Source organism: Neodiprion fabricii, chromosome 1 (genome assembly GCF_021155785.1).
Source record: "Neodiprion fabricii isolate iyNeoFabr1 chromosome 1, iyNeoFabr1.1, whole genome shotgun sequence".
Lineage (NCBI taxonomy): Eukaryota > Metazoa > Arthropoda > Insecta > Hymenoptera > Diprionidae > Neodiprion > Neodiprion fabricii.
Window position 1 is genome coordinate 37,747,869 of NC_060239.1, and position 22,500 is coordinate 37,770,368.

The window sequence follows — 22,500 nt, forward strand, 5'->3', positions numbered from 1 at the left end:
TATTCTGGTTTTATCGAATTATTTTTTAATAAGTATGCCGTAGATCTCCTCAGCATAATAAAGCACATCGATAAAAACACGAACTTGTTGAAATAAGATTTGTTTTTCATTTGAAGCGATCAGATTTCATACTTATTTAAACAACGATATCAAGTGTTAAATCAGCTTGGTATTTCGCCTTTATCATTTATACGTAAATTTACTCGTCTATCGATAGAATGCTTAAATATTTATATTCCCACGATATTTTGAAATTCATTCGCGAACACAATTCTATTCAGTCACTCGTTACAAGCAGCTCAGTTTTCCAGCCAGGCTCATTAGCTGGAAATCTTTGCTGCCTAATCGATCTTTAATCATATTATCGACTATAATAACATTAAAACATTACAGTGATAATTAACTAGACTAAACTTATAATCCTAACCGTCGGTAAAAATTTTTATTCCTTATCAATAAATAACCACGTTTTTATTTCAACTCTTGTCTTCGTTTACACTCATTATTTTTACACCGCAACAAATTCATCGATACATACAGGTATATAAATATTCATACGATCATTACACATTGCTATTTCGACGAATAGCGAATTTTCAATTTACAAATAATTAACGGACTTCAGCTAACCGTAATTTATAATACACACGGCTGTCTTCGTCTCGTTACCTAGCCAATTGGATTGGTAGGTCAGATATCATCGGGGATACACGGAAAAAGGAATGAGAGCTGAACAATTAGAAAAGTAACGCACAAAAAAAAAAAAAAAAAAAAAAAAAAAGAAAAGAAACACTAGAAACAGAAGAGAAAGCATCGAATCGTCACAAATCTTTACTGCGTTTCCCTGCGCTTGGAACGTGAAACTTGATTTTTCTGTAATTGATGTAAAGTCGGTCAATTTAGTTCGGAACCACGAGAGGTGGGTCATTAATGAAATTAGAGCAGCAGGCACAGCTAATTGATTTAACTACAATCAAGCAATTTCCCCGAGAGGAGAGTATTTCATTCTGTTTATTTACTTTTCTTCCCCTCCCCCTCCCCCCCGTGCCGAGTAGGTACAAGGATTTTTCCTCAGACCTTATTCACCCTTGACCCGTCGCTCCGCGTTTCCCGTTCGCTGATCCCCCCGACCCGATTTCTACGGTTGAACGAAAGTCATTCGAGAAAGAGGATAAAATTGTTTTCTGCTCCGTGGGCTCGCCGAACCCTCCCTATTCTCATCCCACCCTCTGTAACCATGCTAACCCAATATTCATGTATTTTCAATTTTCTTACCTCGCCTTGGTATAATACTTAAAACAGTTTCAATTCCTCCGTAGATAAGAGCTATCCGAAACATATACATATAGCAACGTTTATGCGTCGTTGAGGGAATTGTGGTTTGATTTCGAAAATTTTTCACCCGGAAAATGGACCCGTGGAATAAAAGAACCCGCTATTATCTCGGTCTCAGGTATTTACTCTATTTTTTCACGTTCATGATAATCCCCATAGAATTGGATTCTTTCGCACAAGGTTTTTTATCACCGAATTTAATCGAATGGAAAGTTGCGTTGAAAAATCTGCGTGAGACATTTTTTTTAGTTTTTAATTTCCAATTCCCTGACGTGAAAGGTTCCACGTCCATGATTTCATTGAACAAAGGAAAATCTCAATTTCGAATGTAAAAAATTTTGAAATAATATCGGCATATTTCAGGACCTCACATTGTTGGGTTCGTAATAACAAAAACACACACACGGCAATATCGATGCTTGTGAAAACATTGCTTCAGATATTCTTCTTTATCACTTCAAGGACAATCCGTTGCCAAAGAAATCTAATAATCTGAGGATTATCGTTGATAAGCTTGATAACTTGTCGACAACTTTTCCGGCAACAAGAATAAAGATTCCGCAGAAATTATTCTATTGATTGTAATATAATCGCAATATCAGTTTCATATATAATCACACAATTTGACAACGGCAGAGGGTTTGGGTAAGAATTCGGGAAAAAATGGCTTCCGATGGTTACGCAAACGCTGACGCTTGAAATTTACGTAATTAAATTTGTAAGAGAAACAGCCGTTTGTCGTAACTGGATAGAATTTTGAACGAGGTTGTTCGCCGCTCGCTCTTTATCGAATAAAACGAATACCTAGTTACATAATGCCTATAAGTATACGTCCTGGCCTGTCGGTGCATCGAGTATTCTGGGAGTAAACTTTGACGGCAATTCGATAATCTAAGTTCATGCGACAAGCGCGAGTTCTTAGCTTAAAAATCGAGTGAACATTTTTTTCACGTCAATCACCTTACATCCCCCTCGCTTTCTCCGTGCTGCGTACATATAGTAATATACGCTTTTTCTTACCTTCATTCTTTCAAGACTGTGATGTATGAGAAGTGAAATTTTGACACCCCTGAATGATCACAAGGATCGTACCTTTAACAAGAGAAGAAGGTACTTTTACGATTTAAAATATGCAAAAAGGAATTAGCGTCGGGATTTGATTTCGAGTAAGCACAGCTTCCGATGCTTTCACACAAAGTAGAGTATACACTGAGGAAAGTTTCCATCGTTATACTTACCATGGAAAATTCTGCTTCGAATCACAAGAAAATGTGATACAATTAACTATTTAGAATAATTACAGTTGTCAGTACTAGATTTTCCGGTAATTGCAATATTAAATCTGGCTGCTTGGTTTCTCGATAAAGTTAAATAGCCGACAATATCTCAAAAATGATTGCAACAGTTACAATGAAAATATAGTACGATTGAGCATAATAAAAAATGGAACAAAAACACATACCCACCTATAGATGTTCTGGTTACATCTAAAAAGCTCATTTATTCTCATTTTGTACCGAGAAGTATATTTCTCGTCTACGGTAAAAAATGAAAATAGTCAAGGACTGTACAGTGACCACAATTAGGAATTTCTTTCGGCGGATGATCGAGTTTTCAACACGCGAGAAAATACAGATACAGGAGTTTTTGCACAGCCATTTAGCGCGAGGCATTGCAGGGGGTATAACGCAACGAACAGACGGAAGGGTTAAAAGCAGCTGACTTGAATCGGGGCATTGGCAGGCCTGTATCATACGTAAGTGCTCTGTATGTCAGTCTGCTGCGTCGCCGGGTGCCACTTCTTCATTATCCTGGGCTTGAAGAGCTGGCCGAAGGTCGTCCGGAATTGCCGCGACATCGAGCAGTAGAGAATGAAGTTAATGGCGCCGTTCAGTAGGGCGAGGATGTCCATAATCTCCCCCAAATTGTGGTAGCAGTTCCGGAAGAAACAGTCGCCCAGCACGCCCGAAAGCAGGCCCAGAATCCCCTGCGGGAATTCGGTGACGAGAAAGAGGAGCAGCACCGCAACCATCATCCGAGTTGTCCGGTCAGTCCGTCTCTCGGATTTACTGGCTCTCCGGGAGCCTCCGTTCTTCATTGTGTTAATGGCGCACGGATTGTAATCCCTCAGCGCCTGCTTTCTTCCCTTCGCCCTGTTGAATAGATTCAATTTTTCCTTCTCATTCGCGCTTTGTTAAGTCTCGTAGTAAGCGAAAAGCATCGACAGTCAAGAGAGTGACGAAATTTTTCGCCACTATTTCATAAAAATAACTCGTAATTTCTGAATAGATAGGCTAGGGGGCTCCAGGGTCGCCAGAATCCCCCCCCCCCCCAAGTCGCCAAATCGATCTACTGCGCAACGGCGGGAAATCCGTGAAGGTGGAATGCGCGGTAGATGGATTTGTGGACTTGGGAAATACACCGTTTTTCTAGGTTCCTTTTCAAATTTTGCATGGAGATGTTGAAGAAAAAATATTTAACAATATAGCAACGAGTTTGCTTACTCTTTTTTTTATCTTTTTGAAAGTAATTACTTTAAAGAGAATAACAGGGTAGATCCACCATTTTTGGTCACTGTACGATTCGTCGCTGCTATTGTAAGACTTTTTAATCAATAATTTCGCTGCCACTCACGTCAATTACTAAAACACGACGCTTAAGCAAGTTTTAGAGAGAACTGTTTCATACTCGATACAGTTTTTGTTGTTTAAAAGTAGACACTTGCGTGGATCAAATCACTTTTGCACCACGTGTGGTCATAACCTTACAATTAGGTTTCATACATAATGCCGAAATTGGATCAAACGATGGCAATAACTGGTAAGAAAGCCATAAAAAGGGATAAATCTTCACCATATGGAAGATTAATATTGCATGACCAGAGCAAAGCCGGAGAAGTTCATCGCCCGAAGTGCATGGATGATCATGACTATACTTTTGTCATCTTGTTTGCCGCATCAGGTTGATAAATTATAGAAGAATCATATTTTTGAAACCCTTGACACAAACAATCTGATCCGAAAACTCGACCTACCCGTCAACTCTAAGCTTTTACTCGTGAACAAAGACGCGTTAGTTTTGTTCCACGATTACAGTTTGTCTGTTCGATTCAGTAAAGTGACGTCATATCAGAAATAAATCCACATCTAAAACACCGAATTTGCTGCTATTTAATGGCCAATGTTTCTATAATTATACCAAACAGTAGACGGTTCGAAAAAAATTCGAAAATTATCTACAACCGATAACAAGATTCCAAAATTTTTCTCTCGATCAGAGATTTTTATGCAAGTAAAAGGACTACAGCTGGCTTACTTGTACAAGGCTTTGATCAGCCAGCAGCTAATGACGGTCAGAATCAGGCAGGGAAGGAGCTTGACGACTACGGCCAACACCCAAAAGTTCAACTGAATAAGGAAGCCCTTTCCCGTCGTGTCTGCGTCCATCGCATCGACGTAGTAAAGTATTTCCACCCGACCATTTTCCTCCAGCCTTTCCTCCCTGATCTGCAGACAAGGATTTGGTCATCCCGACGATTTATTTCAATCACTGTTCCGCAAACCTACAGGGTGTCCCATTTTAAAAAGTTTGCTCAAAAATATCGAAAACTATGTAAGCAGCATTAAATTGAAAAATGCTTCGGACAGAAGTTGTTATATTTGAAGGGGAGGCTCATCGCATGAGCATCCAAGTTTGTGGGTCCGGGGCCTTTGCTGGGCCCATTGAAGCCCAACTTAAGTCTTTCCCGCTAATTTGTTCAGTTTTCGATGTATTTGAGCATATTTTAAAAAATGGTTTACCCTGTAAATCAGAATCTGTAAATAACGTGAACTCACCCCGAAGACCAGATAGCTTGGAGCGCAGGCGATGAAAGGGGCGAGAAAACTGCTCCAGAGTGCGACTCTGCACCGAGCAGCAGTGCACCAGGCATGATTGTGTTGCGGGAACCTGAAATGGTCCAAAAGCTAGTATTTGTTCATGGCGGAAATTAAAATCGTTCAACCGGGAGGAAGCGTTTCAAAAAGTTACAACCGCAAGCGGATTGGCCGACATGTGAGAACTGAGCTTCCTCTCTGAATGCCAATATTTATGCAGAGTTATTACTTCCCCTCCGGACCGAAGCCTGGAATTTGCATTATGCCGGTGTATTTTTATGGCCACCATTCCACCCGTACGTCACCTTTGATAGGGAACAGTATGTGCCGCGTTCCACTCGTGTCGTAAAGTTGCCCGAGGAGAACTCGATGTTAACGGATTTATAAATATTTATACGAACCCAATTCCTCCCCCCGCGCTCATGTAATATGTGATACGCCGGAATCGGAAGACGCGTTTTTCGCGCCATGGACCTCTTCACGCGTTATAAATTGCGTCGTAGAGTCGATAGGCGATCGGATTACCGTGAATTTCGGCGGTCCGTCGCTCCTGACCATCCTTCTTCCACCCTTTTTTCTTTTTTTTTTAACGTTTCTGTGAAATTCGGTCTCGATGGCTTCCTTTCCGCGCTGTTTACACCTTTGATCAACCCTTATGTCACTGCCGGTGCCTCTGTCAGACGCCTACCACTTTTTGTAAACCCTGCAGTGTCAACGGTCCGCACAGTAATGGCCTCGTCGAGAAACACTATATCCTTCGGATAATATTGCCCGAGCTATCTCTGCCACCTTGGCATCCTCCGCAAGCCGACTCGCCACTCTTTTTACCAAAGTTTTTTCCACCAGTCTGACGCACGGGACTGTTTTCACTCGGCAGACGTTTCCATAATTTACTTACGCAGCTCATATTTCCTACTTTTCATCAAAACTTTCTCCTGTATTTTATCCAATGTATACTTTGGCCTCCCCATGTCGGGGATGATATTCCAGCTGCACTTTGTCGGCTTTTGCAATAACGGGATGGCCAACTATATGTCTATATAATCTTCGTTATTCGAGTTTATTCTGTAGTAATATAAGTAACCGCTTAATTGTGTTTCGACTTGACCCTAAATTATTGCCACCACCCGAAACGACTCTTGACTGTTCCTTCTAGCCGGTTAAAATTTGATATGTTAGTCGTGATTTATTACTGCTAACGTAACGATTCTACGATTCTGGAAGAGGTTGACTTGGTCGGTGTTGAAATTCCGTTGATTATTTGTCTGGTCCCTTTTACCTCATCTTTTATTTCGTTTTGCTAGGACCATATTAGGCTTTGGAGGCTGAAAGAGTGCCGAATTCAAACTTTTGTTTAACTTTCCTAAAAACTTTGTTGGAAACTTGAAAAATCGGGATCCCAAGGACCGCAACACGCGCCATCAGACTCGGCCATATCCAATCGTAATGAAAAATTTATGAAGGCTTCTTTTGAGCGCCACTATTTCGTACAAATTTATTTTAGATTCGTAGCACTTAGGCGGTACGATTATCGTCTTGAAAAAACAGAGACGCGTTAATATTCCGGAATGAATCTTGTCCGTTAAGGCAGAGAAAACAAACCCAAGCCGTCTTCATCGCGAAATAACTTTACGACCTACGTTAGGAAAATATATAATATTCGATAGAGTGCGCACTGGAGAATGATCCTCCTTCCAAAGATACGACCATACAGCTGAGTTACGAGCTAAGAATTGGGGCTTGCGAAACCTCACGATCACGGGGAATTCGTCAAAGTGCTTTTTTGTCAGCTTGACGCGACATTAGAGAACATCTGTTTGATCAGACCCTAAACTGTCGAAAGAAGTTTCGGGAGTGACAATTGAGTTAGAGAGGCCGTTCAGCTTGGCTTGTGGTCTCGAATCACGAATCGAGGCAAGAGGAATGGAAAGAAAGAAAAAATCAATCCATTTGCTCTCCGTGTCCTATTCGCGGTGGACAGGAAGTCAATAAAAATGGATTTCCAACACGGTCTGGGGTTGAGAAGAGCACGAGGAGCATTTTCACTTTGGTGGGCCGTGTAAATCGGTTCACCACGTTAACTCTCGGAAACTTTTGCCATTGGGGAGAATGCGCTTGAAGATACCAAAACTGAACCTTAATCCCGCACCCTAATCGGACAGGGATCACCTCCGAGGGTGAAGCTTAAGTGTACAACTCGAGGACGATCGATAGTGCATTGGCAATGTTTCGGTTCCACGACATTACCTAATTGCCACCATGACTGAGAGATGTGGCACGGGTACAACGGGTTTGTCATCACGCCGCCATATCGCTGGAATCGTTTCCGAACCGATTCCTGGTCGAGTACCTCGTCACGATGTGGAATTCATTCGTTGTAAGCTGCGGTCAGCTTGAGCGACAACCCGGAGGCGATCGGGTTCCGATTTCAAGCGGAAAATCAGCGGTCAGGTGGTGCGATTGCAGTGAAATATATACCATCAAAGGCGATTCTACACCGAGGTAAACTGGTTCAATCAAAATCCACCGCAGTCTCCGAAACGAATCTGATCCTATCAACTGCTTTTAACGATTACGTCGCATCAAGCACGATGTTGATAGCCTTCAATGACGTTTCTGAGTTCAGTTTGTTACCGGAGGTAATTACATCTGCAGGCTTTACCATGGTAGTGCAAGCCTAGTAGACCAGGTTGATTTCTTCTCGTCATATTACGACGACCAACGAAAAGTCGTACGAGATAGGAATGCGAGGGCATGAAAGAGTCGCGTCAACGGTCCCAATAAATTCAATTCGTTCGTAAATTAGGGCTTACTGACCTGATGGCGATGTACCTCCAGACGGCAAGAGTGAGGGTCAATCCTATGCTGATGGTGTGCAGGGCTTGGGCGAAGTGCATGTGGAAGAGCACGAAGACCGCCCATCCGTAAGGAAAGACCTTGTGTCCCGGAAGGATGAGGTACTTGTAGACGGCGAATGGAACGTACTCGAACATGACGAGCATATCGGCGGTCGCGAGTCCTGTGAGTATGCGATTTATGGGTGCCGAGGCCATGTCCTTCCGGGTGAGAACGACGATGTTCAGCATATTCGCGACGCTTCCAAATATGCAGACTATCAGGGCAACGTAGCCGTGGTAAACCTTGTAGGAGAGGGCAAGGTCGCGAACGACACCGTTGCAGTAGCAGTATTTCTCCTCGGTCGAAGAAATGGTCGTCCTAGTCGTCGGAAGGTTTGGGAAGCTGAAGTTGTTCAGGTAGTCGATGTCCTCTTCGGTTATATTAAGCTTCTTGTACAAGTCCGATATGTTCTCGTGGCGATTCATCATCGTTACTTCGTACAACAAGTGCTTAAGGTAGAGTAGCGTTCAGCTGATTCGCATCAGTCTGGACTTCCGCCAGGTTGTACAGCACATTCCGGTCCAGGCTTACAGATCTCAGACCCCAACCCCTGACGCTTAATTCCAGGTTCCCTCTTTTATCACGAACTACCAGCTCACTCTGTGGTGCTGGTCAATATTCTCTGCAGGGCGCCACTATTGACAGAAAAATCAAAACGGGGTTAAAGCAGGAAAGGTCCAGTTGCGTTCGGTTGGAAAATATAACTCGTCAACGCTGTGACGTATGTAGATAGGTCTGATTTCGACAAATACGTTTTACAACGATGCTGCCCAGATATTATATCGGGCTGGCATCTGGTGCAGTTACCAATATTCGAGGTGGTTATTTACTTTATTAATGCGGCCAGCTTTTGACCATCGTATCGTTCGCGGAAAACGCGGATTTCAGAGTAACTCGCGTTTGACGTCGAGGAACGAAATAATAACTCCGATGTTATGACGAACCAGACTTAGCTTTATCAAAACATCGATTCAAGACCTTGCGGTCTGAGAAATCAAAAGCGTTCAACGGACATGAATCCAAAGATGAATATACCAAACGAACCTGACAAGTTGCATGAAGTCGATAAATTTGATCGTGTATAAATATGATTCAGAAATCATGGGTCGCGAAAGAATCTTACGCCGATATGAGGAACAATTGGAATACGAGCTTTTGTAGAGTCGGCTAGAACTTTCAGCTTTTCATTTTGCATTACACGTTTTTTAATCTTCTTTCGGCAGCTGTGACGTTTCGTTTGAATTGGAGATTCGAGACGCGTTTATGCTTCCTGCGGTGCGACAGGCGAACCCTTAAACCTAGAAATAGACCGAAAGGAAAACAGTTTGGTTGGTATTACGGCAATGCGCGGTCAGTATAAAATTTCGAGAGAAGTCGGTCGGTGGAACGAGCTTTTATTTTAGAGTATCGCCGAGGGACCGATTGTGGAAAAACGAGGTTCGCAATTTTCGTGGGAGGAAGAGAGGATTGTCATTCGCTTTTAGCACTCTACTCTCACTGCGTTGTTCATGTTTTCTCGGTGAGAATATCGAAAATTTAATTGAAGGAAAGCAGATCGTATTTTCAATTCTTTGAGAATATGTTATGACGTAAATGTTATGTAACTACAGTTCTTTTAATTTTGCGAATCACCAGAGGATTTGTTACGGAGTCCGTTTTTACCTACTTATGTAAAAATCCCGCAACTTTTACGTGGAATGTAACAAGGATGGCAAAATAATTATAATCCGACACGATTATAAGCGTGGGTAAACTTTGTTAATGGATTAATGTAAGCAGCACTGCAGCCACGTCCTTGTTTCATAACAAAAACTTTCGAAGCGAGTATCGGGATCGTATAATTATATATTTTGGCTAACGTTACTTCAATTATGACATTAATTATTAACGAATAAACTTCCAAAAGCCGGCGTCTAGTGGATTTCCGCATACGGTAATAAATCGTTTTGAAATATGCAACAAGCTTTTTTAATATGCCTAATATTATACCTAATTTTTAATAACCGAGGGTCCAAATGCAGCATCGGATAAACTTTATATGCCCACCCATAAGTAAAAATTTTATGGCCAGGGTGAAAAACCGTACGTTTTCTTTCTTTTTTTTTTTTTTTTATCAAATGTATGTACAGTGCCTTGTGGATTACGTGGCGCGATATTTATTTATTGATTTACGACGCGGGCTTTGTCGAACTAATTGATAATTTAATATATGAAAAGCATCGTGTATAAATAACGCTGTTGCTATCGGTTTATTAGATCTACGTGTTACACGTGAGCCTCTATTTCGATGTTAAAAACACCCCAATTCGTTTCCCGGTGATCAATCTACCGAAAAAGTTCTCTCTCAAATACATATAAAAACCTCCAGCGACTCGCGCTGTAGTTAATTTTATTTAATTTTTTTTGATGTATTACACTTGTTCAAAATGGTAAAGGAAAATTTTTAAACTTTCTTGATTACCCAAACTGTTTTACTTTCATTTGAAAGCTCACTCGCTCACTTTCCAAGATTCTAAAAACGAGTAAAAACTTTACACAACTCGACGGTTCCTCGTTCTTTCCGCAAAAATATTGCCGGTCCTTTATCATCACCTCGCAGATAACCTCACTGTATACGAATATCGCGACTGGATAATATCCCGGAGGAAATCAAAATTCGAAGACGAAGCGTCCCGCAGGTACATCTACGTTGATCAGCAGGACGACAGATGGAATTCGCACGGCTACAGAGAGGGTTATAAAACATGAAGGTGCTTCGCAACTCTCGAACAGATGTTTCAATTTGTCGCCTAGATTATTCCGCCTTCGCTCCGGCTCAACTTCTTCGCGAGTACCGATACGATTTTCAACCGGGCGAGAGGCGACGGATCGGCTTTATTTAATTTCATTTTATTTCGGCTCGTTCAGAGGTCGGGAATACGTAGCGTGAATTCTAATCGCCTCGGAGCTTTTCTCGGCAATCCAGCGTCGCGTCGTCGTCTTTGAGTCAATCACGAGACTACAATAATCCCAGAATTAAATTCCCGTTCATGCAAAGTGACTTAGACTCGAAGAACGCGGGCTCCCCAGTTTTTTTTCCCCACGAGTGTTTCTTGTTGCCGAGTCGAGTGCTTGGGTATAAAAACCGACTCGACGGTCTCTGGGAAGCTTCAAAAATATTAACTCACAAGTTTATACTCGCCGAGGCGCTGTGAATTATCTCTCTGCTTCTTGCCAGCACGATCGGGCCAGGAATGGAGGCCTTGGAAAAACTATGTTCTCATAGATTGCACGTTGCGCATGCAGGAACAATTCTCCTACCGTAATACCTTTAATTCCTCGGATCAAGCGAACTGCGCGATTCGACCGGTAAACCAAAAGTATCCGCTCGTATCTGTAATTATACAGTTAGCGCAGCCCGGCGTAGTTCGATTCGTTCTCCGTTATCTCGGACAATTATTGTTACAACTATCACAGCTGGCTATCCACAACCTCCTATCAATTCAGCTTCGGGGGAATCCAGAGAGAGGGAGAAAGAGAGAAGAGAGAGAGAGGGAGAGAGCTTTGCTCTTCGATTGGCCGGAACGCATTGGGCAAACCGTGCAACGTATCGTCACGTCGACTGGGTTTAATTTCGATTCCAATTATGCGGATATTAGTGTATTTTGAAAAAAGTAGACGGAGAGACTCGCACTTGCAGAGGATTCTCTGTTCATACGATTTAAGAGGAATAGTTTATCTGCGCGATAATTTAATTGAGATGTGAAAAAATCCGCCGGGGTTATACGCTGATCCATTCCGTTAAACTCACGGGAACGCGCATTTGGCTTCATTAAATTGGCAAAAAGGAAATATGGATAAAATAGGTGAAACAACAATTTGAGTTAGTCCGGAATGCGTCGTTAAAGACTGTCGTCAAATCGCAGAGGTGAATTCCACGTGTAGCTTAAATTTCCAACATCGGATATTATCCAAGGACGAAGGTTGAAATTTTCAAAATTCCTTACCAATATCGACTACAACAGTAGAATGCTTGTCAGTGCCCGAAATGAAGAAAAAAATAGACTACGGATTGGGGAAAGCATGTCTCGGAGCAAAGATCCATAAGATCATGATTTCGATCAATGGGCGATCTCGGGATTCGGTGAAAGCGTAGAGCACAGCCTCTCCAAGTATTTTTGACGCCTAGAAAAGCGGATTTGTTCGAACATTTCGCCTGTAGAATCTCGAGTCTTCGATACAGATTTTATCAGGGCACGTCGGTCTTTTATCTCGGTATTTCGGTTCCATGCCTCCCGATGATGAGATCAAAGGGCCCTTCTCATATTCCGGGCGGATGCGTCTTTTAATTTCGTCCGCATTGTTTTCGTCGTTAACTGTTCAATTTCCTCTCCTCGAATCGACTCCCCGCACTTTGATCATACGATCTGGCGTTATTTTCGATATTGTTCATTGTCCAACGGAGAAACAAATATGGAAACAGAGAAAGAAAATTTCCAGAAGTTACGAGAGAGCGAGTTTCACCCCTTGTAAAATACTCTCCAGACGTCGCTTTTTACGTCCCTATCAGGTGAATAGATACAGAGGCACGAGATGATCTCCAACTTACTTTCCTGCGTCAAAGGACCTGCTCCCTGTTCTCCAGCCCGGAGTTTCAAGTTTCCAGACTTTCGCGGTGAACCAATCTTCGATGATTAACCGGTTTAAGACGTCGAATGCATTACCGCACGTGAATCGAGTCTTGACACTCACTTGCACACGTTAAATTGTTACTTTTTTGTTTATCAATGATAAAATGACGCCCTTGATGTGAAAATCAAATTTAGCTCTAACGCTAGACGGCAGCTCAACCTCTTTGATGATCTCGGATTTACTTCGAATTATAAAATGTATTATGCGAGTATGTCAGGGCAGCCTTTAAGCCTGCCTTGGACAGATTCAACGAACAAAACGAACCACCGTTCGAAAATCGGTTACGGATCCGTATTCTTGATTTTGTTATGGATATAAAATACAGTCGCTCTCTTCTTTCAGCGAGTTTTACAGCAGTTGGCCCCTTTGTCCAACGCAGGATCATTTCGATATCTTGGGAACATCTCTCGTCGGAGATATTTTTTCATCGAAGGGACCGAGGCTCTGAGTTAGCAGAAGGTTGTTGTACCCGGCTGACAGTGACGCTAATTGCGCCTTCATCCGATCGACCTATCTCAAGTATATAGCAGATAACAAGGGGGAATTCTTTCGCGAAACAAAAAGATCGGAGTAACGTGCCAGCGGAATAAAAAATTTTTGCGGAACTCACAGGACGAAAATTATAGCCTAGAATTTTGTCCGTTTCTTTCTCAGTGGGGTTCAAAGCCGTCGACGAAGATAAGCCTTGATTTTCTCCGGTCTAATTTTCTCGCTAGATGACTTCCAGAGAGTAATTTTTACGCCAGGGTTCATATTTATCGCTTCAAGCGGATCCTGGCCAATTAGCGAATCCCAGACTTCCACGAATATCACGACCTTTCTACATCGCAATGGAAGCCAATCTATCCGTAATGTAATCCGACGGGAATCATCGCAAACTAAATCGTTACACAGATTAAACCTATTATAACAGCTATAGGTGTACCTGATCAAAGCCTCGATCAATTAGTCTAACTCTGATTTAGACTAGCTTCGATGTACGTTTGAAGTTGTTGACAAGGCATGGAATTACTCGTAGGAATGTTTCCAGCCTCTGTTTGTTTTCAATTCTGGCCAAAATTACAATCATCACGAAGCACCGCGCGAGGAATTTTTTACCGAGCTTCAACTAACGCAGACTTTACGCCGTGCATGAATATTTACTGACAGAGTGATCCGTGCAGATCAAATGTTTTGCAGTGAAGAACGGTAACAAAGAGTACCTTTTCTCCGCCATCCGGACAAGCCTCTCTCATTTCCTTTCCAAATTTTCCGCTCTTCCACTATTATGATCCCCTACTTCTGGCAGAGAAAAGGTCGGGTGCCAATAGACGTCGTCTCGTCTTAAAGGAAGAAGTTTGTTTTACCCCCTACAACGGCGTCGTTTGCTATACTTGGAGGACAACACAAGTGGATACTGAAGACCGAGTATCCACTGTCTGCTATGTAAACAATGTATTGTATCCATAGACATTCCGGTCCTCTTCTTCTGCTCCTTCTTTTCACCCAGCGTAAAAAGAGGCTTCTCACGAAAGTTGACGGAGGATCCATCTTGGTCCAGGAATCCATGGAAACGAAAGTCCAGCGACGAGACGATTAGACTCTCGCCATTGTGCGAAAAAGATGCGGTTGATGGTCGAGAGAACAAAACTTTCGATTTGACGACCGTTCGGATTATCAGCTAATTGCTTCTACTCGATCAGGATCATTTCGATTACTCTGCATTATGTCAAGTGTTTCTGCAACATGGGTTCGCTACTGATCCTGATCAACGCAGCATGGAGTCAACCAGTAGCGAGCTCGTGTCAGCCTCTGTTGACGTTCGACAAGGAACACCAGTGAGGTATCCTCCTTGGAATTCGTTGCAACTCGTGAATGTTGTAGACCATTAAAAACTAAAATACATGAATTTTCTTTTTAACGCCGCATCGTGGTGCTGGAAAAGCGGTTTAAACGAGTGAAAACGATCCCCAAACACGGGAATGGCGTGATTTCTTCATGCGCTTCATATATTCGAATGAAACCAGCGCTGAAACGTTTCTACCGAATGATAACATATTTCAGAGTTGGTTTCATTCGAGTACATCAAGCGCATGAAGAAATCATCCCATTGGGTGTCCATCTTTGCGAGTCGTTTTCACCCTTTCAAACCGTTTTTCTGCCGAAAAGGCGGAAAGAAATACGTGTATTTCGGTATTCGATGTTCCACAACATACGTAGGTAGCAACGAAATCAGAGGGGGACACTAAACTGACGTTCCTTCCGAGTCGACTTCATGCAGAATCGTAACTTTTGTCAGATTAAAATCAGTACAGCGTTGGCAATAAGTTTATACCTTGGAATTGAGGCAGCTCATGAAGCGACGGTTGTTGATTCGAGTCAGTTGATAGTAAAAATTTAGTTCCATGCATACCGACAAGGTTATACTTCCAGACTTCTTCGGCGGAGACAAAACGCTTCCAACGGTAGTTTGCCTTCTTGTTCCATCTCCGAGAGTTGTCATTACGAAGAAATTGAATTACCGAGAGTGCATCCAGACCGCAGGAAGCTGCGTGTCTCCTCTTCCTTACTTCCGGCGATAGCATATTGCTTCGAGATTATTTCCGAGCGACTCAGTGCGAGTACTTCAGACCCACGAATCACGTTCCCAGGATCCTTTCTGGCATTCAACTCTGCCCTATGGTGTCAGCTGTGGGATACAATCTGGTACAAGTGTCTGGAGGATCCAAGTGATCCCGGAGAGTGAAATTTCGTGGTGAAAACCCATGATACACCCTGTGTCTCGATATTTTCAAAGCTCGAATATCTAACCGTCAGCTATTCGATGTTGCCTTTACTTGTCGCTTGAGAAATGACGAATACACGTGTCAGCATTGTATTTTATCCCTTTCGAAAAGAGGGATTTTCGAGCAGCTTATCACAATGTTCGTAGTTGTTCAAGGCTTACGGAGCTATAGACACCGACTAATCATTGCTTCGCTAAATGGGAGGGTGATATCAGTAATAAAACCGGATGTCCGCTTTTTCCCGCAGAGTTTAATCCAATTTCACCCCGTCATTTACCCCAAATTATACAGACTGTAATTGGCCCTGCTCAAGCAATGAGGATTGGGGTCTGCTAATTACGGAAGCCATTTAATCCTGATTATCCTATGATTTAAAGAGGTACAGCGGTGTGGACGAAGTTTCAACGATTAATTGACTTTCTCATTTTTTCAGGGCTGATAGATCACTTTAATTAGACGTGATGATGACACGGCGTTGAAATCGTTTCTCCTAATAACACCGTCAAATTGACAGAATAACAGAGGATGAAATTTTCATCTTTATATATACATGTATGAATAATGTTCTAACTAAAACTCGGTTTGGTTTTTAATGATTAATTTCTCGCGGTGAGAAACGAAAAATAAAAAATAAACCATGGAAAAATAGAAGAGAGGATGAAAATGTCGGTAAAAAATATGAAGCGTCAGCGGTTTAGCTGAATATTGAAGCTATGGACGTATTATATAATATATTGGAAAAATTACACACTGATGCGTTCGGTAACATGTTTATCGTATGTTCTAAATATAGTGAGTTAAAGATTTTGTTAGACGAACGCGGTGATCGCGGTTATTCGGCGATAAACCGGGTAAATATCTACATCTATATTATATTCATATCGTAGAATATTTCGGTCGTGTTTTTATAATACGTCGGCTTTCATCGTATAAATTTATGTACGCTCCTGAACAGCTCGAGGGGTCGGAAAAATTACGGCCTACGTGCGATCTCATAGATAGGTACATAACAATATGTATATAGCTATAACGTGTTGTGCGTCATCTTGGAAATAATATAATTAGAAGAAAAGAAAAAAAAGAAACGGGAAAAAAATACACGAGGTAAACGAACTATAATAATAATACAAGGAAATCAAAAAAGGAAAGTATGTGCGGATACTGCTTAAGGAGCATGATTGACAAAAGGAAGACAGAGTGCAAAAAAAATTAATTCTACCATTTCGGAGGGGTTGGGAAAAATTTACGGAAGTTGCGTTAACTCGCGTGCCGTAAAAAAGGGTCTGAAGGACGGGTGAAAGTTTTGTGGGGCTATTTTCCGGATGAAAAAAGTTTAGGAGCCCCCTGTTGGCATTTCATAACGTGGGTGTTTACCTGTGCTCTGTATTTACACCCATATAATAATATAAATTTTAAGTCGAACGGACCGGACAAATTGGAGATCGATATATGCGATCGTAAATACCGACATTCGTTTTTTCCATTATATGCGAAAGTAGCTTCATCGCTAAGTTATTGAATGAGTATAGACGGTGGAATTAGATTTTTTCCATATTTTTTTTATCCTCACATTGGAATTCGACAATTTTTTAGCAAAGTTTTCTTCGCAATATTCTTTATTAATTCGTGTAAAAAAAAAAAAAAAAAAAACCATTGTAAATAATTCTTGAAATTCTTTTCAATTCTTTTTCTCCATCATCGTACAGTTGTTGGAGTTTTACAAGCCTGTATTATTACGGGTTAGAAAATTCATTGAATCCATATTGTAAGCGGGGCAAAAAATAGTATAACTGATTTTTCTCCGGCTTTATACGCGTACTTCGGTAAAACGAATACAAACCGTTTAAGAAAAAAGAGAAGATGGTGTAGAAACAGAAATGGAAAAACTGACTAGGGGGTGAATATTTTTGAATAATTCGTTTCGGATGCCAGATTTTCCTCATCCTTCGATATATATTCGATGAGCTGAACTGTTTTCATGATAGCTTGTGTTATGGAAATTGTTCTCTCTTCGTAAAATAATGAATGATTAGATTGAAGAGAAAAAGTATGTGAGATGAAATAAAATTGTGCGTCGACGAGTGTAATTTTGGGAAACTGGACGATCGTTTCACTTTGCCACGGATTTATATTTCGGAGAAAATCGAGCGGTGTTTTTGTAACCGAGGGTATTTAATTGTAAAAGACGGCGATGAAGCGATAATTTCAGAATTTTGTTTTAAACATTATCCGGAGCAAATCGAAGGAAGCGCTCTCGGTTTATTTCGAGCTCAAGTCTTTCATCTTGACACGCGGTCCTCGCTCAAGGGATGCCGGAAAATTAATTTATCTTCGATCACTCCGCGTACTTCGGCCTCGAACAACGTCAGCCGCGAAATTCTGCCCGGTTAGGTTTCCCGTGGCAATAAAACTCGAGGGTCTGAACGAGAAAAAAGCATACATCTAACTGAGGAACCGTCGAGGGCTAAGTGCCAGGAATTACCCGCATTTCGAAACGGAATGAAATTCCGGACATTCTTGACATATTTCATGAACTGAGGATCGCTCAAAAGGGTTTACCCAAAAAACGGTGGGAATTTATCCTGGAATACTTCACATTCGTTTTTCGTCATTTCTTCATTTTCTACTCGATTACTTTCCGACTGAATGCAAAATTCGTCTCAGAGAAGTTATCATCAGAGAATTGACGGTTAAATCGAACAAGTTCTTAAGGCAGAGTTTGCACCCCGTTTAATTGTAACGATCATGATGCAATCGGTTGGAATTAAAATGATGTAAGAAAAATATCCAAAATTAAATATAGTAAAAATTCATTCCTTTTAGAAAAATCGAACTCCACTCACTCAAATAAATATCTTTTCTTCGTCGAGCAGCATCTCCATATTTTTCCTTCTTAATATCCGAGTCTGAAGAATTACTCAGTCAATTTTCTGTTCAAAATACTAAAAGTTCACCGAGTTGTGACTTTTTTAGTAGAATGATCAACTTTCCGATACTTTGTTGTTTTATGAAGCTTTTTTTATAATTAAAACATCATTTTGACAAAAATAACTAATTTGCTTTGAAATATTATAGTTCAAAAGTATCCCAGAATGTTTTAAAGCCCTATTTGTTTTTTTTTTTTTTCGGAACCGAATCCATGGGATCTGAAAGCTTGAATACGTTCAGCCAAACTTCTCCTCGTCGGTTCAAAATCAGAATATCCGTTTACCGACCTGGAATTAACGACATGTGACGTTATATCCTCCGCTTACCAGCTTTTCTTCTCATACTTGTTACTGCAGAAGCAGCGATGAAGCAATTTTCCGAATTTCGCCTTAACTAATTCCCAACGTTAAATTGATCCCGAGAGCTGAAAGGATGTATAATGCAATGTCTAGGGTATTAAGGTTAGATTGGGTTAGTCTGATCGGATAAGAAAGGGGGCCCCGAAAGCTGTCTGCATCGCAATAATCAGTTACTCGTTATCCCCGTCAGGATAGACGACGGCGATACGCTCATCCGTATCTCAGTTTGCTAAATGTGTGATAATAATTATGTGTGCAAGCTTATTTCGCCGCAGGTGAAGCAAATTTCTTGTTTGGAAGTTTTTTACTTTCGCTTTTTTTTTTTGTTAGGGAGGGTGTCAAAAAAAAATTGTCAAGAAAACGCGGGAATTACGGATCAGTAAAATAATTACGAAAACGGCGGTGTTAAACGTACTGAAATTTTACTTCCGTTCTCTTAATCGAACCTTGAACTTTGACTGTGCAAGGTATTTATTTTTTTCATAGAATTTCTTCATGCTTTCACCGTTGGTATATTAGAATTTTTATCAAAAAGGTTACAATGTTATGTAATACTAACTGTCGGATGATATAAAAAATCGAGATGCGTGCGTCGGTCAAGATACAGAATTTAAAGAATAGTATATTGTGTAACGAGGAGGAAAACTCGGTCTTTGTCAACCGAGCGTAAGTTTGCAGTATGAGTCGTAGGTGAACAGAAGACGAAAAGACCGTTTCCTCCTTCTTGCAGACGATTCTTTATGTAACTAGAGTATGTTACGCGTTTTTTCACGAAGCACGAAATTGAGGTTAGAGTCGCGTAATATCAGATTTGTTCGCTACAGCGCATGCGCGCAGTACAGAAAATATCACTTTTCACTCCTAGGACTTAAAAGTGGTTTTTTCAGTACTCCGCGCACGCGCATTCGCAGACTACTTGCCCGTAATAGAAACGGATACTTTGTGTACGGAAAACATGCGTGAAAAAAGGCGTAAAACACGCTCGCGTTATATAAATAAATGTTTTGAAGCCATATGAATAATTCTTTTCTCTCAGGTTGAAATAAATTTTAAAAAAAAAGTCATTCGAATTGTTCGTCACTTCTGTTGGTTCAAATCGATGTTTGAGGAGGGATCAAATACCTTGATTATTTTTCAATTGCTCGCGCCGTAATTTCACTACACGAATATAAATGGAGACGGTGAGAGAGAAAGATGGAAAGAAGACGGGAAAGGTTTTCCCTGTGGGATTTTTGGCAAGGGGATTTCAAGGACCTGAGGAAGGTACAGGCGAGTCAAACATTCGTTGCAACAATACCAGAACGAGTAAAAGATACGGAAACTGGTATTGAATAAGTAATCAAATTCAATATGTATCAAATTTTACTGGTATCACAGATCTGAAGTTGAATGTTATTCAACAAGTCTTCGTGGTCTCAGAAATATTTTCAATCACTCAATTTCAACTGTAAGCACCTCGTTATTCACAATTTCAGGACAATCATATTATACTATTATATTTATAACGACAAATCCACGTAGAAATATTTCGTCCAATTCACAAATGAATTCCATATAAATCGTGTGAGGCGGTTTTTTTTCACGCACTCGCTAGATGTGACAAAAAAAAAGACTGTCGTGTAAACTATTCATACAATTTATCGATGATAAACTCAAATGATTCGTCGAGAAATACGTTATTTTTATCTAAAATGTAACTCGGACGATGTTCCGAATATTTATTCACGATTCAAATGAGCTGTTTTTCGTTACAATTGTAAAATCAGTATCAATTTGTCGGTGAAAAAATTATAGAGTAGCATGATTTCTCTGATTTCGTTAAATCATGCACAACGAGGTGGTGATAGTCAAAATACAATAGTAGGTATACAAGGAGGGATCTGGTTCAATCTTCTTTACCGACCGAGTCGAGTACACGGTCGGTAGGGAAGATTGCATCAGAACCCCCCTTGTATATTTACTTACAACGTTTCAAGTAAATTTCTTGACATCGTTAGAACCTTTTCAGTTGTACGTAATGAGATTAGTTTCGATGATACTTTTCGAAGCTCAGGTCCACGCGTTTTTCTTTGACTAAAGATTTTTCACCTGACTGTACGTCCCGAGCATCCTTAACTTAATTCACTCGAGATGTTTTTGGGACGTCAGACTGAAACGAGATTTCAGTATGTTACTTGGGTCATACTTTCGGATTCTGTCACATTTCTTCCTCTCCCGTTTCTACGTACGATGTAATAAAAGCTGTGAAAGAAGCTTTTCAAACAACGTGGCGACAAATTTTTTCATGCATTATGCATTCATCGCGAGCTCTCTTAAATCTTTATAACACGCTCGTATGTGATACTGTACAGAGGAATTTTCCCATTACTCGTTTATCTCGTTTAACAACCGTGATATATTATTGTCACGTCGTTTTTATTTGCGTTAAGAGTTCGTATAACTCCAGACAGAACGTCGCAGGTCTAACACGAAGACATACGATAAATATGACGACTCGTGAAACGAGTTGAACCAGTGAAACGGAAAATGAAACAGCGATTGATTCAATAGTTACGTTGCGATTTATACAATCTTACGAGAAAGTTGTGCACAACTTTTTGAAGCAATTAAAAAAAATAAAAAGCTTAAGATAATCAGCAACGTTCAATTTATATGTGAAAGCGAGAAAATTAGTAGTTTATCCATGAATTAATAGAGTTTCGAACGCAGCTTGCGGATGCAATGACTGCACATTTATCGGCTCTATTGACGCACCTTGAAAGCTCTGGCAAGTACGATTTCCCTGCTAAAAGAGCACTCAAAAATTGTCAATGCTCACGCTTGCGCGTATAATCATTATTCAGTCTCTTTCACTTGTTATTCGATGCGCGTATTTCACCGAGTAAAACGTATGCGAGGGAGAGCACGACTGAATCGGATGTAGCGTTGAAATAAAATAAAAATAAATCACCGAGGCGAGAGACGAACCGGTCGAATTAGGGCATTCAGAAAATTTGACTGTCGTTGATCGAGGCTTGCAATTTTATGTCCAAAGAATCATTCGATCTGATTTTGAGTGCTGGCAAATTCTTTGATTTAATCATACTGTATCTGAATTTTGAATAACGTTAAATGGGGGGAAGGGGGGGGGGGGGGGGGGGGTACATCTTGGACGGCCGACAATCATACCTATTTTTAGAAGTTTTTTTTTTTTTTTAACAAATTGAAAACGCTTGGAGCAATTTGCAGTTTGGGGGTATTATTTATAGATTCACAAACATTTTAGAATTTTTTAATTCAAATTAACAACAAAATTGCAGCATGGTGCGTATAAGTAGCGAACGACTCCGAAATCGAAGGCTTTTGAGGTGTCGCATCTTCTGACATAAATGTCCAACTTGCGACAGATTGGAAAAATTTTTTGAGTTAAAAACACCTTTTCGGGTGCGAGCTCACAGCCCAAATGTCAAAAAAAAAAAAAAAGAAAAGTTTTTCAGGTATATACGATTGTGAACAAAACATTTCACTTGTCGACCAGAGAATTGCTGAAAAAAATACTTAAAAAAAAAAGTTCTGAGGTTCGAATTCAAAAATCTAGCCACTACTCGAAAGGATAAACAAATTTTAAAGATTGTGTCGAAACTTCAAGTCGATCGGATATAAATTGACCGAGGAATCTGCGCCATCTGA

The 22,500-nt window shown here is 40.8% G+C and overlaps 1 protein-coding gene across 1 annotated transcript in view; it reads right to left on the bottom strand.

The window, feature by feature from the left end:
- Nucleotides 1–454: 454 nt before the first annotated feature.
- The window catches only part of LOC124180938 (G-protein coupled receptor dmsr-1), a 30,113-nt gene continuing 8,067 nt past the window's right edge, over nt 455–22,500 (bottom strand). Inside the window, exons 3-6 of the mRNA XM_046566894.1 lie at nt 8,028–8,743; nt 5,172–5,283; nt 4,651–4,841; nt 455–3,488 (exon numbers count right to left, since the gene is read on the bottom strand). Coding sequence (XP_046422850.1) covers nt 3,086–3,488; nt 4,651–4,841; nt 5,172–5,283; nt 8,028–8,536 — 1,215 coding nt within the window. The 5' untranslated portion in view covers nt 8,537–8,743 and the 3' untranslated portion in view covers nt 455–3,085. The remainder of the gene's footprint in view (nt 3,489–4,650; nt 4,842–5,171; nt 5,284–8,027; nt 8,744–22,500) is intronic.